Source organism: Carassius gibelio, chromosome B17 (assembly GCF_023724105.1).
Source record: "Carassius gibelio isolate Cgi1373 ecotype wild population from Czech Republic chromosome B17, carGib1.2-hapl.c, whole genome shotgun sequence".
NCBI lineage: Eukaryota > Metazoa > Chordata > Actinopteri > Cypriniformes > Cyprinidae > Carassius > Carassius gibelio.
The window spans coordinates 23,757,427-23,773,684 of NC_068412.1; the positions used below are offsets into that span (position 1 = coordinate 23,757,427).

Below are 16,258 nucleotides of genomic sequence, written 5' to 3' on the forward strand. Positions count from 1 at the left end.
AACCTAGAAAGAGGTGAAGAGGAGTCTAAATGTTGGCCAGTATTAGGGTGAATCTTGTGTGAACATGCCATGCAATGAATGCTCCAGACTTCCCACTGTACAAAACACAGAAAACATTGAAAAAGAATGGAACACGTTTCAGTAGAAAGGAATCGAACAAACAAGATGAAGCGAAAAGAGAAGAAGCTCATAACGTTGTTACAAGCCAAACCAACGAAAAAGACAATCAGGCAGCCTCAGTGTGCGGCATCTTCAGGAATCTTACCTTTAGTTACACACAAGTGAAAGATTATGATCTGAAGGGGAAACATAAAATAAACAAAATAACAAAAATAACAAAAATTAAATGGGAATGAAAAAAAGAAAGAAAAGAAAAATGATCATTTGGGTTTAGAAGGTACCAGGAAAAAGCCAGAATAAAAGCTTTGGGTTTGAAAAACAACTCGATTTGCATAAAATACACAACTTGGCTCAAAAGCAAATTGTGTTGCAATGACTGAACTAAATAAATTAATTTGTGTAAAGTCATGCGTGTCAATGAAAGGCTTGCATAACAACTCTATTTGTGTATTACATTCTCAGTGAGTGATTGGGGGAAATGATCAATTCTCTTAAAAAAAAAATCTAGTTTTCTCAGAAATGGCTTACGGCTACTTCGGGACTGCCTTTGCTTCAAGTTCAGCAATGCCAAGACCATGGCTTTTTTGACTCCCAGAAAACAAAAGTTTATGTTCGAATATTTGAGGTCAGCAAGGATGCATTAAATTGGTCAAAAGTAGTTTTAAAGACATTTATCAATGCAAATAAATGTTGTTTTTCTGATTTCCATGCATCACTGCAACAATTGGTTTCTGCAACAATATTAAGATGCACGACAGTTATCAACTCCAGTTGGAGTTTGAAATGTAATATCACAATATTACAGTTTTTTTTTAATTGCTTTTTTGACCAAATAAATGCAGACTTTGTGAGAATAACAGACTTCTTTCCAAAAAATTAATAAAAAATAACACCACCACTTTTGAATGGTAGTGTTTTCGTAAAGCATCTGCAAAATGCATAAAAATTTAAATATAATGACTTGACAGAAATTAAGTGTGCATGTGATCCTATAAGCTTGTAACTGAATGAAATTGTGAGTGAAGGTGAGCAGTGAGTGGTGTCAAATGACAGATGAATTTAGAATCAGTTAATTTGGTAAATGCACACCTGCTTCAGAGGGAAGATGGTGGAAAGGTGCAGGGCAGAAAACTCGAGCCGCGTAGTCCTCAAACGTTGTCGGTTCCAAGTGGTGCTGGACTATCGTCTCCAGATATCTCGCTCTCTCTTCATAGCTGATAATCATACGAGTTAAAGTCAAACAAGATTGGTGCATCGATTTCATAAGCGACAAAAACACATCAATAGGGGTCAAACAGTTAGCCAGGATGCCATGGGTTAATAATTCTCCCATCATACTGTAAACCGTATTACGAAGCTGTCATTGCTTTATGTATGGTGACATTGGGTATCAATGGACATCTTACTGTCTGTGTTATTCGGTTAAGAAAAATGATAGTATTGAGTAAATGGAAGGGATTGGATTAAGTTGCTGTATGGGTTTAAAAACAGAGGGATTCTGTTAATGGAGACGATTTGATTAAGTAGACCAGTGGCATATGGTCTATGCTGCATTCATAACTTAGTAAACCAAGAGCACACTGTTCGGATAACGACGGATGCGGTGTCACTGGAGAAACTTGATGGAGGAGTCCTGCTGGGACGAACAGGAGGAAGATATTCTCAGCTCTATAGACATCTTTAGGTGTTTCTGCCGGTGAAGAGGAACACGTAGGAAGCATCTCCATTAGGAAACGCAACACTCACGCGGTTCTGTCGTTTGCCTTTTCCTGTCTCCAGCAGACCTGTTTCCTTCCGACGGGTCCCGCTGCTTGACAGTGAACCCTAGCGCGAGTGGGTGAGAGGTTCCCACAGAGGAGAAGAGAAAGCAGCTAGAGAAAGTGTCTGTGGGTGCGACGTAATTAGACACATGCTGTACTACAACCGTAAGCAGAACGTGACTGAGCCTTGAGAGCAGTGTTAACAGCTCAGAATAGCACTCATACAGTCTCACTGATTGAAATATTCAGTCACGACTGCTACAAATGAATTTAAGACTTCAGCTGTGGCCTCCCTGTTCTGCACAGTGCCTCTGTCTCATGAACCACTAGCAGATAACGGACACAGACATGGACTAATTTATATATTCCACAAAACGTGCCAGGAAAAATACATTCACAAAATCCTATATACACAAGAAATTAAATAGACTTGTATATACACAACATATATTTAATGTTATAACTACCGCTGCTGTGCTTCTTAATAGCTCTCTCAGAGCCGCCCAACATGTGGTCACCATCCTGAACCTGAGATGAGCCTCTAATGCCACCGTCACCAAGACAACAAATCCTCTCCGCTCTTGACTTCAGATGCTCTTTGTGTGTCACAAAGAGAGAGGTAAAGAGAAAAACAGTTCTTCTTTTTTCCCTTCTCTCTTTTTTGCACCATGTATTCACCCAAATAACCCAGACCTTGCATCCACTGTAATTGAATTTTTGATGGGTGGTGTTTTTTTTATGACGGCTTGTTAAAAAGGAGAAAGTCCTTTTAAGAGAGTGCGTGCCGGGTTCTCGCGCCCTCTCAAGCATCACATGCTAGAAGAGCAGAGGAGGATAAAAAAGAGCCTTTTGTGCATTACCAGAAACTCATTTTCCTTGTGGATGAAAGGCAGAAGGGGGGAAAATACTCCTGGCCTCTTCCCCCCCTCCTACGGAGCTTTTCATTGTCACCGCGCTGAACTCCTGGGCCCTGGAAGGAACGAGAGAAATTGCCACTGAAGAGACAGCAAAAGTGAGCTTGTTAGCACATTAGGAGTGAAGGGCTCATGGTGGGCTCCAGGAACAGTCCCTGGTGGTGTGTTAATTCAGCACTCTGAACATGCTGGTGCTGATAGCCTCCAAATTGATCACTCCTGCTACTCTTGATTTTGTTCCCTCCTCCTCTCGAAGCCGGTGGCAGCGCTGGAGAACAGAAGCACACATCTGGAAAGGAGGAGAAGCTTTTCATGATGTTAAAGTCATGTCAGCCACTTTGACCCGACAACTCCTCTAAGATAACATGGTGTCTGGCGAACACTTTTAGGCAGATGCCAGTGACCTCTGAGAGACGTCAGAACCAATGGCTAAAGAAAACAATGATGATGTGAAAATTTGAAGAATTAGCTCCCTTTTAATTCATGATTGTGAATTGGCCACACTCCACAGGAAACTGGAATTGGAATATGAATTGGAATGACAATTTAAATAATTAACACAGATAATTCTGTGAAGTGAAATTTTATTTCACCCCGGATCAACAAAAATTAACTTGCAATAACAGTTTGCAAAATTTGGGGTCAGTAGGATTTTTTTTTTCTTGCCGTTTGACATTACTGTTTTCACAGAAATACACTAGTCAAACATTTTTGAACAGTAAGATTTTTTTTTATTAATATTATTATTATTATTATTATGTTTAAAACAGAGTAGAATGTTTCCAGGTTTCTTTGATGAATAGAAAGTTTCAGAAGAACAGCATTTATCTGAAATAGAAATCTTTTGTACTGGGGTAATTTTGCTGAAATTCAGCATTGCCATCACAATTATTTTTAAATGCATTTCAAAATATATTAAAATATTCAAAATATATTAAAATATATATATTTCACAATATTACTGTTTTTACTCTATTTTCCATAAAAAAATTCAAAAACATAAAAAAAATTAAAATCTTACTGACCCCAAACTTTTCAATATTCTAAGTTTTATGTTTTCTATTTAAAAGTTAGTTACATGAACTTGAATTTCAATTCAATTCACTTTCTTTACGTTCAAATTTTTAAATTGAAGTTAATTCTGCATCCAGTTTGTCACCTCAAATAAAATCCAATTTTCAATTTCATCTACAACATATTCATTATACTGAACTAATTTCTAACCGAATAATATAATACAATATGAACAAATAAAAAAGGGCATCTCAAAGGACATTTGTTCCTGGAAACAGCAGTTCATCCGAGAGTTCTGGGACGGTCGAATGTGTGACAGTAAAAGGATGACACACGGCCAATATTTCCACTCTTTGAGAGCAGAGCTATTCCCTGCTCTCCCCTTGCAAATTAACACAGCACAGTAACTGACGAGCTCCAGTGAGAACGCTTGTCCCAAATCACGCGCACACACACACACGCCTCATTTTAATTACACACATGATCAGTCATTTTCTCCACATGGTGTGCACTTGTTATTATCTGTGTTGAGAATTCCTCTGTAGGACAGCATTGGCACCTTACAAAAGAAACCCAGAACAGGATCCACAGCCCCACAGAGAGAGACACTGTCCGGCTGCTGAACAGCTTTCGTGTCTTCACACACAACCCGGTGGGACATGCACAGAGGAGTCCGCTCACTCAAACCACAAACCGCAGGGTCTCCACAGGTGCTTTTGTCAGGACACGTCTGTCAAACCCTGTGAGAAATCACTTAGATGATTTACAGTTTCAGTCACGCTGCTTAAAGGAATAGTTCACCCAATTATGAAATTTGCTGAACATTTACTCACCCTCAGAACATCAAAGATATAGATGAGTGTCTTTCTTTATCAAAACGGATAAGAGATTACATCACTTGCTCACCAATGTGAATGGGTGCCGTCAGAATAAAAGTCCAAATATCTGATAAGAACATCATAATAATCCACAAGCAATCCACTTTAGTCTCTAAATTAGCCTCTTGTGATGCAAAAAGCTACGTTTGTAAGGAAAAAAACAATTTAAGGCACTTTAACTTTAAATCAATACCTTTAGTCGGTCTATAATCCATAATAATGAAAAGGAAAGTTTTAGACTGTTGTTTTCACTTGTAAACTATGCTTGATGTGTTCGTTTAATTACATTTTTTGATTCAGATAAGATGACTTCCAATGAAGAATGCAATGGTATTAATAGAGGACTGCCATCGATAAAGAAATCTAATCAGATCTACCCACTTATACACATGAAAAAAATTCTGCAGCAAATATTAAAATGTTGATTAAACCTACTTAGAAAAAAACCTTACAAATGAACATATAAGCAGCCAAAATCCGCCAATACAAATACATCCTCACCAATGCTGGAGAGGCAGAGGGAAAGAGATCAGAAAAGTGACAGAGAAAAACATCACACAAATAATCAAATTTGAGGAGTTTTACAGAGTATAATTACAGAAATCTATGTGTGCCCTGAAGTGCAGGCTAATCGGTTTATTTTTCCATCTGATGCCTGCTGATATCGTGGCCCTAACAGTGATTTTATTAGCGAGGCACGGTGCAGCGGCTGGCTGCCATAGTCCCATCATTACGGCCAATGTCTCCGCGTGGCACAAGCAGATGAGAGGAGAGATAGCCCAGGCTAATGCACCGTTGCCTGGGGCTCCGAGACACTGATCTGGGCCCGGGCTCCAGCATCACAGCCTCTCCTATTAATCTCCGCTGAAACCAAATTGAAGGGCTTGTGAAATACAGGCCCGAGAGCGTTCGGCCCGATTTATCGCCCTGTGTCCTGTCCCCGCGCCCCAGGGGGAAAGTGATGTGCGTGCTGCTGTTGCAAATGCAACATTTATTTAACATTCACGATGTGCAAGTCAGCTCTAATGCTATCAGAGAGGGCAGCGTGTACGCCGAGCTACACGTACGTGGTGGGCCTGATTAGTATGAATGAGTGAAGGTGGGCTTGCCATCTGCCTCCTGTGCATGTCTTTTTTAAACAGTAACCTGATTTTGTGGTTTTACTGAGAGTGGAGATTTTTCACCATGGCTTTCAAATGCCACGGCTATTAATTCTTTTAATCACATTTAGTTTCGCAGAAACAGTCAAGGTCTGAATTCGCACAAGGAGTGTTTATCTTCAAACAAGTTTCAGCAGGTTCTGATGCGCCACTGGACAAAATTATAATATACTTATATACTTATAAATATATTTTTAGCCAATTTTGTGGGTTATCTTCACAGCTCTACCAGTTAAAAAAACATGGATGGACAGATAGACAGACAGAATGACAATAGAATAAATGAAAGACAGACAAAATATAGAAGACAGACAGAAAGACATACAGTAAGATAGGACAGGGAGACAGAACAACATATAATGGTAGAACAAATGACAGAATGACTGATAAAATTATAGAATGACAGACAGATAAAATTAGAATGACAGACAGTCAGAATGAAAGACGTACAAACAGATAGACAGAACAACAGAATGTTAGAATGACAGAGACCGACAGACAGACAGAAGACAGAACAATAGAAAGAACAGAAGAAAGAACAGAAAAAAGAATGATAGAGTGACAGATAGATAGGAAGATAGAACAACAGATATAACGGTAGAACAAATGACAGAGCAACAGAGCAATAAAATGACAGACAGACAGATAGAGACAGACATGCGTTTGTGCTACACTAACCACAAACTCCATGAGAGAAGCCTGCAGCACATCCTAAACACTTCGTAAGAGTCAGAGCCACATTCCCCATTGCCACGCACCCCCAGGGAGCTTGTTGTTTACCAATCTATCCCGAGCCGGAGGGGGCCACACAACAACACACCCTGCACCTCACTCATTCACACACGGTCTGTGCTTGACTGACTGGAAAGTCTGGGGATGAAGCTGTCGGTGCTAACAGGTCAAAACAGGAGAGAAGTTAGGAGGAGTGGCTGGCTCAGTGATTGACAGACATGTTAATGCCACTGAGGTCAACTGTGCTGGAAAAACAAAACAGCGACGGGTGTCGCTTGTGCAGTTACAGTAATGACTAATAAACAGAATAAAGACATAGACAGAAAGAGAAAGAAAATAGCAAAAGCAATTAAGCACTGACCCCACCATTACCCCCCCCCCCCCTTAATCTGTTCCACCCCCTTTATCGCACTGATGGGACAATTAGTGAATAGTGCAACCTTCCATCCCCCTTCACACACACACACCAGCAAACCACGTTGTTACTGGGACACAATAGGCCCATTGTGAGAGCTGGCAGTGTGTGGCAGCGCTGCCCGTTAGGCGTTTGGCTGTGGCTATGTCGAGTGTGTATGTGTGTGTGCGCGCGGGCCGCTCAAGCATGGGGACAAAAGGGGAAGCGCTGGCCTGCTGCTTCCATCAGCTCGGTTGCCTTTGGAAAAGCCAGAGTCAGAAGGAAGGAGGCTATGACCCAAAGCTCTTCCACTCTCTCCGCTATCACGCCCTGCCATATGCTGACCCCAGCAGCCCGGCACTTATCGCTGCCAATCAGCAGCCAGCGGGCCTGCCCCCACTGTCATGCCGGAGCTGGAACGGTCCCACACACACCACTGGACTGGCACGGCCAATTGGGAAGCTGCTTAGCATGTCCCCTGCTCTCCCCCTGCATCCCAATCGACCACTGACAGATGGAAGATGGCCGTGACTCTTAGACTTACGTGTTTTTTTTTTTTTCTTGCAGAGTCCAAGCCAACAACACCCAATCTCCCCCCGGCCAACTCGCAGCCGTGAGCCAGACAGATCAGATAATGTGGGTTTCTCTCACCGTGCAATCAGGGCTTGAAGGACCAGATCTAGATCCACTTCATTCCAGGATGCGTTACAAGAAGACTAGCAGCTGTAGCGATCCGGTAGCCTTGGGGCGAGACAGGTCAACTAGCTCTAATCAAAGTGGGGTGTTTAAAACGCACACACACTTCCACATATGGCAGCCCAGAACATTTTATCACTCAGACCCAACATGGTGCCCTCAGAGACTAAGGCTGCTTGGAAGGCCCCAAGCTTGGGCTCTTTTTCCACACATGGACCTTTGGATTAGTCCTGTGCTATCTGTGGTGAACCCTGTTATTTTGTCTGCCCAGCATTCATAACACTGACCCACGCCAGCTACCTGCTATCTGCAGTTTTTTTCCCCCCTTTCCCTCCAACAGACATTAAGACCAAAGAGGCGCCTTTCTATCCATTCCAGGCCCTAATTTCACAGTCATGCCGAATGAGGGATCAGTGCGCGGGGAGGCAGATGGACGCAGCCCGGGGCCAAGAGAAGGAACTGGAACTTAGAGTCAGGCACAAGAGAGGTTGAGGCGTGTTGGCTTGCAGAATGAGAAAAGAGAAGAGATGAAGGAGGAAAAAAAAAAGTGAGAACAGCTAATTAAAAAGTTTGTTTCAGGGCAATAATTTTGGGAAAAAAGATGTTTTGACATTGCTTAAAAAAAACATAATGCAGACTTTTTATAAAAGGAAAATGCTGGTCTGTCTTTCTTAAATCTAGATCATTTACCTCACAACACATGTCTCTGCTGAGCTAAAGAGGGGCTTTTGTGATCATGCGTCAGCTGGTGCATCATTTGAACATTTCTAAATAAGGACCTCTTCAGCAAGAACAGCACCTGACATTTGCATCAAGACCAAATCTAATTTAGTTTTTCTGTGAAACTTAAAGTGGTAAACTGAGGCTCAGTGTGCAACGCAATTCAAGTGGAAGACAATGAGTATGATTATACGGATGGAAAAACACTTGAAATCCAACTTATTCTTTCCAAGTGTACTTATTTGAACTACTTCCACATCTTTCAAATTACACAAATCAACCGAAACAATGTGAGCGCTGCCAGTGAAGTCCAATTCATGCAATCACTGACTCTTAAGATTCAATTCTTTAGTGAATCAAAAGCATGTAGCCTAAATCCCAAAACAAAATATTCTATTGGTCCAGTTCTTTTAGTGACTTAACACACATTCTATTATACGACTAGTTCCTTATGGGGACTGAACCAGCAACTTTACCAGCTCTGCACTTTAACTACTACACCACACCTCCTGTTAGAGATTGATTCAGAGATATGAGGATGTTAGAGGGACAATTAGGCTTTCTTTTTTTTGGCACTGACTGCATGTGGCGGCACCATCAACAGGTAAGCAGGAGATACTGTGACTTCCTTCCTTCCAACCCTGGGGTCCTCTCAGTCTCACGGCCCGTTTTCATTGCAGGAGAGCAGCTTGTCTGGCACATAGACCTTCTAATCACTACTAGCCTGCCATCCATCCCTCCCAGTCATCAATTATTCGCACAGGACAGAATGAAAAGAAGGTGCGAGGGGCGCTCAAAGAAAGAGAAAAAAAAGAGAGCTAGGGACAGTTTTGAAATAAAGGGAATCAGACTGAACAGAAAAAACAGACCACGAGAGAGAAAAGAGAAAGATGGAGAGAGAGAAAAGGTTTGGAGAGACATCCGTCGATAATGACAGATTACTGTAATTCAGGCTGTCAGGAGCATCGACCTGTGCGGCTCACGCCAATCAATAGCTCAGTCCACTATCGAGCTCCGCGCAGGCACACAGATGGGCGAGATTGCTGCGAGCGAAAGACTCAAGCTGAGCCAAACAATCTCTCTGGCTTGGAGGACATGGCAGATGAGAATCGCTTCCCCCCCCCCCTTCTCTCTCCCCTTTTCTCCCCTCCTCTCCGACTTCGCTTTGTTTTCTGGAAGTAGCATCTTTTCGAGAAAAAAAAAAGAGCGCTCTTAAAGAAAAGGAGACCAGAGAGGCTTGGACTTGGAAACATTTGGATACTGAACATTATCTAAAGCATACAGTGGCTGTAATTAGTTAGCAACAACTGTTTTTGGACAAAAGAAAGTAGACTGGGAAACGAAAAGAAACTAGATTTTTATAGTAGCACTTGACCATGCAAAAATGATGATGGGTGGTTTGTTGCTAACAAGTTCAAATCCATGCTGCTTGTCTCATTCTGACCAAATGCCTTCAACCTTTCTTCTATCTTCTTTTCTTTTCTTATCAAAATGATGATACTTTAGGAGTCAAAAGAGCCAACCATTAATAATATTCTGGTCTATAGTTATGGCTCAGGTTCATCCTTCAATGTAAATGCAATTGGGGTGGTGTTGGCGCAGTGGATAAGACGCATGTTATTGGTCGGAGAGAACTGGGTTCGAATCCACTGATTGACACCAATGTGTCCCTGAGCAAGACGCTTTGGATAAAAGCGTCAGCTAAATGAATAAATGTAATGTAAATGTAAAACTATGAGATTTTTTTCCACTCGCCAGTCCAAATCACTTAAAGCAATAGCTTTAAAGTTTAATACTAAAGGTCCAAATCACTAACCCTAAAACACACTAACTAACAACCTTGGTAAGCACCACTAATTATTAAGACTGACAATTCATTAGATCTAGACATTGCAATTAATCTCATAAATTAAATGCAGTGTTCAGGATCAAAATTAAATCAAAATAGGAACCACAGATTCCCAAAACTATAATACGTAATAAACATTATTGTTCAAAAGTTTGCGGTCAGTAAAACATGCATTAACTTAATCAAAACAGACAGTAAAGAAATGTATATTGTTCTATTATATATATATATATATATATATATATATATATATATATATATAAAAGCCTGCAGCACTTCATTTACACATCATTTATAAAAACAGATTTCAGTTAACTTTTTTCACATTAAAGCTGACAGCTCTAATATTACGTAATGGTAATTAATAATAACTTGTATGTATAACAATAAAGAGGTTTAACTAGCCTTAAAAAAAAAGATTAAGTACAACAGCAGAGGTTTAGATCGTGTGACAGAGAAAAAGGGAGACAGAAAAAAACCCCCACTAAATTGCCAGAGAAGACTTTCAAAAGCAAATGGCTGTGCATCACGGTTAGCAGACACTGAAGAGTGATCAGAATGATTCCATCACCCGCATGACTGGGTGAACAGAGAGCTGTGCTCTACATGTGCAGAGCTGAGAAATAAGACATCAATAATTATCGAGCGGCTCTACCTGCTCCCATCAGAATCAACCTGACAGCTCACAAGTCACACGTGAGCCAGGTCTGTATGGCAGGAGGAAAGAGCAGAAAACCATTGATAATAGGCTTCTGCCACCTTAAACATGACAAAAGCTATCATGTGCACTCGTTAAAGTCTGGAAAAGGATACAAATTTTGGTAAAGAGGGATGAGGGATTTCAGAGCTCTGCTGGCGTTGATGGCTGTGGCTCGCACCACTGTGGGTAAGATATTTCCATCCACTATTGCTCCATCAAATAAGGGACCAAAGAACGGCACCTGTGGAAAGTGAGATGACATGATATATGAACACTTAATGGCCCATGAAGAGCAAAATGTGAACAGCAAAACATACATTTCAATCAGTATTAAGGCCTATTCACACTCACAGATGTTCACATTTTCAGCATGAAAAATGTCCATGACAAGATTATAAAATGAAACAATGAATCTGTATAAACTCCTTCACACTGAGTCTGAAATATTGTATTGTGATGGTTTGTTTTTTTATTCTGATCCTATTTATTTTATAGAGTTTGGGATTTTGTTTTCCTTTAAGATATTTTTCATGCTTTTATTGAAGTCTATTATGCTGATCAAAGCTACATTTATTAAATAAAATAAAAAAAAAAAAATAGAGTGAAATATCAGTACAACTTAAAATAACTTTTGTAATGGAATATATTTTCTGAAATGTAATTTATCCCTGTGATCAAAGCTGAATTTTTAGCATTATTACTCCAGTCATAACTTCGGAAATCATTCTAATATGCAATATGAACATTCTTTTAATTCAATGCTGAAATCATTGCTGCATAATATTTTTGTGGAAACCATGATACATTTTCAGGATTCTTTGATGAACAGAAAGTCTAAAAGAACAGCAATTGTTTGACTTTTTTTGCAACATTATAAAAGTAATGATTTATACTTATATAAACAGAATGTGTCTTTGCTGAATAAAAGTATACATTTATTTCAAAATAACAATCTTATCGACTCCAAACTCTAGAATGATAGTGAATTTGACATTTTTCAGATAAAGAACATTATATTCAGTAAAACTTTTGTTTTCATAATGAATAGTTTGGGTCTAAAACATTGTTTGCAAATACTTAGTTTCATCATCTTTTTGTGAACAGGACTTTACTGATCCTATAAGCTAGCAGCTTTATCCTTCAAATAAAAGGAGGCATGGAAATGTCAAAACATATTTCAGCCTGTTACATAAAAAAATCCCTGACATTAAGCAGAAAAGACACACTGAATAGCCCTCATGCACTGAAATGGGGTCTAAATGGACTTTCATAAAAGCCAGACCTCGTCTTTTTTTATCTCTCCATCTTTCTACATTTCCTCAGACTGCATGAAAGACTGAGCCTCTCGTCTCGGATCCATCTCCACAGCGGAATTCGATTCTGAGAATCCCATTCATTCAATTAGCCCTGACATAACTGAGCAGGAAGCAATGGCTGGTAGTGCCCAGAGACAGATATGCTTCCACTGTCTCCTGTACGAAACATTGAGCTCGTTTACAGAAAAACAAATGGATGTGATGCACAAACAAATATCTCTGATTTACTGTATACTGATCTCTCTGTTCAGCAGCCGTTAAAATAGTTTTTTCCTGTTTAAAGTATGGACCAGGGTTTCAGGGAATTCGAATGCATTAAGCCCATAGGCCCATATCAAAAAACTGGTTAAAAAAACGAATTCACATGACTCTTGCGGAAAAAATTATACTTTTAAACTGGAAATCTCAGGACTCTCCATCGTTCAAAGTGTGGTTAAGTGAATTGTTTCACGTCATACAATTGGAAAGGATATGGTCCTTGGAGTCCAAAACTCACCGCCAATTTCAATTTATATGGCAGCCTTTCGTGGATTTCCTCAAAGTCTGAATAATGTATAATTATTGTTCTCTTTGTAACAATTCATGTATGATTAGGTCTTGTTTATATTAGTCCTGTTGTTTTTTTTTTTTTTTGTATGGTTGTATTGTTAGATTTTCTTTGTTTTAATTTGTACATCATGTAAAAAGTAAAAAAAAAAAAAAAAAAAAAAAAAAAAAAAAAAAATTCAAGATTATTTAATTCATACAATTATTTGTTTGTAGCATGTCCAGTTACAGACAGGAATCAGAAATGATTCAATGACAGTTTTGTCCTTACTGGTTCACTGTAGAGCTCACCTCTGGTTTTTTGATGATCTGGATGCTGTACATGTGGTTCTTCATGGGGTAGATGATGATGAGCACGTCTCCAAACTCAGTAGGAATGATGCCTCTCCGGTAGTCCCGCGAGTGCTCGGACCAAACGATGTGCACTTCATCGTTACCCAAGTGTCTCAGCTGTATGGAGAGAGAGAGAGAATACATAAAAGATGTCATTAAGATTATGGTTTTGTCAAAACAGATTTAAAGCATACTTATCAAAGATATGGTTCCTCTATAGTAACTTAATGCTGAATGGTGATACCTCACTTTCATTGTGGGGTCAGTTTACTCTGAAACAATACAAGAAGCCTTGAGTTTTCTATGCTGGTCATATTTTATGACCGTCATGCTCTCCAAAACAAATAAAAAACTGAACTGGTTTGAACTGAATCTTGACTGCATGTAGCCGTGGTACAGTGCTATCCACTCCAGTGTTATTAACCTTGCCGTCTCTCCTCCTCTCATCTATCTTCCACCGATCACTCCATCTCCCCGGGACCTGCTCAATCACTGCCAGGGCCATGGGCGCAGCGACCCGTCAACTGTCCCGGGCGACGGCTGCAACCTTTATGCAGTCAATGACAAACTCTGTCCTTTGGACTCAGCAATGGACATTGTTTATTTCTTTAACAGCTTTGCAATTATGGCTCAAGTTACTTAAAACAGCAAGGATCATAGGAACGTGAAGCTGAACAGGTCCAAAATGAATACCCTACGACCTTCATATGAATATAGCAGTGAGTGACTAGTTTTTATATGGTTCAACAACAAAAAAATCAAAGCAGCAAAATAATTGCCATAACTGCCTTAAGGTAACAAAATAATAATAATATATAAATAACAAATAATAAGTAGATAAAAGTACAAAATAAAAATAAAACTATTTAACATTATGATAAATAATAGATTTAATACAAATATTTAATAAAAACATATGTGCTGATTTATTTTGATGAAGTACAAACAAAATTTATGGCCACTAAATTTTCTCAAATCCCTTGCAATTGGCAAGTGTAAATGTTTTTTATACAATAAATTCTCTGAATTAAGTCAAAATTGTGTGCCAGAAAGACAATAAATATATAATAAAAATAAATATATTTAAAAAATAATATTTATTAATTTCACAGATTATTTAATTTTTAAAATAATTATAATTAAATCATATTTAATAAATATATTCTAGAATATATTTTTTTTCATTATAATTTTCATGGACAATAACGGCTGACAAATTTTCTCAATTCACTTTCAATTGGCAAGTAAACTTTTTTTAACCGTTCAGAGAGTATAAACAGCAGCTGTAAGTAGAAGAAAGAAAAAAAAGCAGAGAAATCAATGTGTGTGTGCTGTGGCACCAGCGGCTGCGCTGACACGCTTTAGTGTCTAGTTAACATGGTTTAGAGTTGCTATCGGAAGATCATGCTCTGGATAACCTCTCCAGCAGCCCTTGCAAATCCAATTTGCCTCTGAGAAGTCATGATAGGCAAAGAAGCACAGGGACAGACCCAATCTAATTTGGGTGGACTATAGCAGTGTATGGCGTGGAGGTCCCCTCAGCTCCCCTGCAGGGCATGGACGGCAGTCCAAAACCCCTTCACTGGCTCAACCGTCCCACACGCCACTTCACCTCATGCCTCGTGCTCAGATTACAGCCATGAATTACATCCAGCCTTCAGCTGCACTGCCGCAGACCAGGGACTGCCATTTAGTTCCAGGGTGTGTGTCCGTGTGACAAAATGATTGGAGTTTTATTGGACGATAAGGTGGTCTGGACTGAGAGATTTCTTTCATCTCTCAGCCATCTTTGTTTAATCATGTTATATCATTCTGAGAAATGCCACATTCGATTGGCGGCCCATAGTGGAGATCGTGGCAACATTCTGGTAGAACTTCAAAAGGCCCTTCCTTTGATGAGAAGATATACAGATCTGAATTAAATTTATTATTGCAAGATGAGCTCAGTCACTTCAATGACACAAAAACAGAGAAAAAAGAAAAGTTTGAATTATAGAAGACAAGTGATTTGGCTTACCACAGTTATGGTAATGAATGAATAAATCCTTGATTTTACGGTGTTAAAAAGATACGTTTTGTATAGTTCTGCATTTTATTTTCCTCCTAAAAAACTCATGTATATGTGACATATTTTAGATGACTTTAACCCTTTAACAATTTTTGCTACTGTTTAGAAGATTAGGGTCAGTAAGATAAAAAAAAACTATACTTTTATTCAGCAAGGATGCATTAAAATGAAAAAAAAAAAAAAAAAAAAAGATAGTTTAAATTGATTTAAAAAAAAAAGATAGTTTCTTGTAAACACTGTTTGGTGCATTTGTACATTTTACAATCATTTGAGCTCAAATTTGTACAAATGTACAGGAAAAGAAGTGATGAACTGAACAAGAAAAACCAGAAAAAATGAACAGAAAAAGTGTCCGTAATGAGAAATTGTGTTACAGGAGCAACATGGTACATCTATGTTGCTTTTTAATTTTCTCTCTGAATTTTCATTTCACTAATTTAAAATCATTTAAAATCACCCTCTCGCTGGTCTGTTTTAACTTCTATATGAAGATCAATCTAATACTGATCTGCAAATCTACAGTTCTACATTTCTTTCTGATTAAGTATTTTCTGAGTTTTAGTCAGAAATATGGCACACAAGTAAAATCATGTTGACTTTAATTTGCATGTCATTCGTAATCCTCCATTTCTCTCAACAGGGACAAATATTGCTTTAAAAAAGTGGGCCACAAAAACGGACCTAACATCTTGTCATCCTTCTGCTTAAAGCCAATTACAGTCCAACATCTTCCCGACAATATCCCACAACCCCCCTTTCAGCATACCTGCCCAGCTCATAAAAACAGAGAAGATACAATAAGCTGTAGGCGAGACCATTTCAGACTAAACGTGGTAATCTATTTAGAGCCCCCCTTTACTACCCAATAAGCGCCCCATGAAATGTCCCTCTTACGGTCCACTGTAGCCCTCCCTCCCTCCCCAATATCACATTTCTATCTGCGTTCATTAAGTCTTTGGGGCGCATTAGCACCTTATCGCCTCGTCTCTGCCCCAGAAGACGTATGGGTGAGGAAGTGAGGGGACAGCTCTAATGACAAGCGATTGGTCATTCGGCAT

General features: G+C 39.3%; 1 protein-coding gene across 11 annotated transcripts in view; it reads right to left on the reverse strand.

Moving 5' to 3' along the window:
- The window catches only part of LOC127976178 (ral GTPase-activating protein subunit alpha-1), a 72,151-nt gene that overhangs the window by 3,509 nt on the left and 52,384 nt on the right, over positions 1 to 16,258 (reverse strand). For 7 of the 11 annotated variants that reach the window (XM_052580419.1, XM_052580421.1, XM_052580418.1 and 4 more), the window contains 3 exons: positions 13,091 to 13,249; positions 11,051 to 11,178; positions 1,210 to 1,334 (listed from right to left, as the gene is read on the reverse strand). In XM_052580419.1, the coding sequence (XP_052436379.1) occupies positions 1,210 to 1,334; positions 11,051 to 11,178; positions 13,091 to 13,249 (412 nt within the window). Of the gene's footprint in view, positions 1 to 265; positions 297 to 1,209; positions 1,335 to 11,050; positions 11,179 to 13,090; positions 13,250 to 16,258 lie in introns of all 11 variants that reach the window. The other 4 variants (XR_008157744.1, XR_008157745.1, XM_052580420.1 and 1 more) reach the window with 1 other exon arrangement.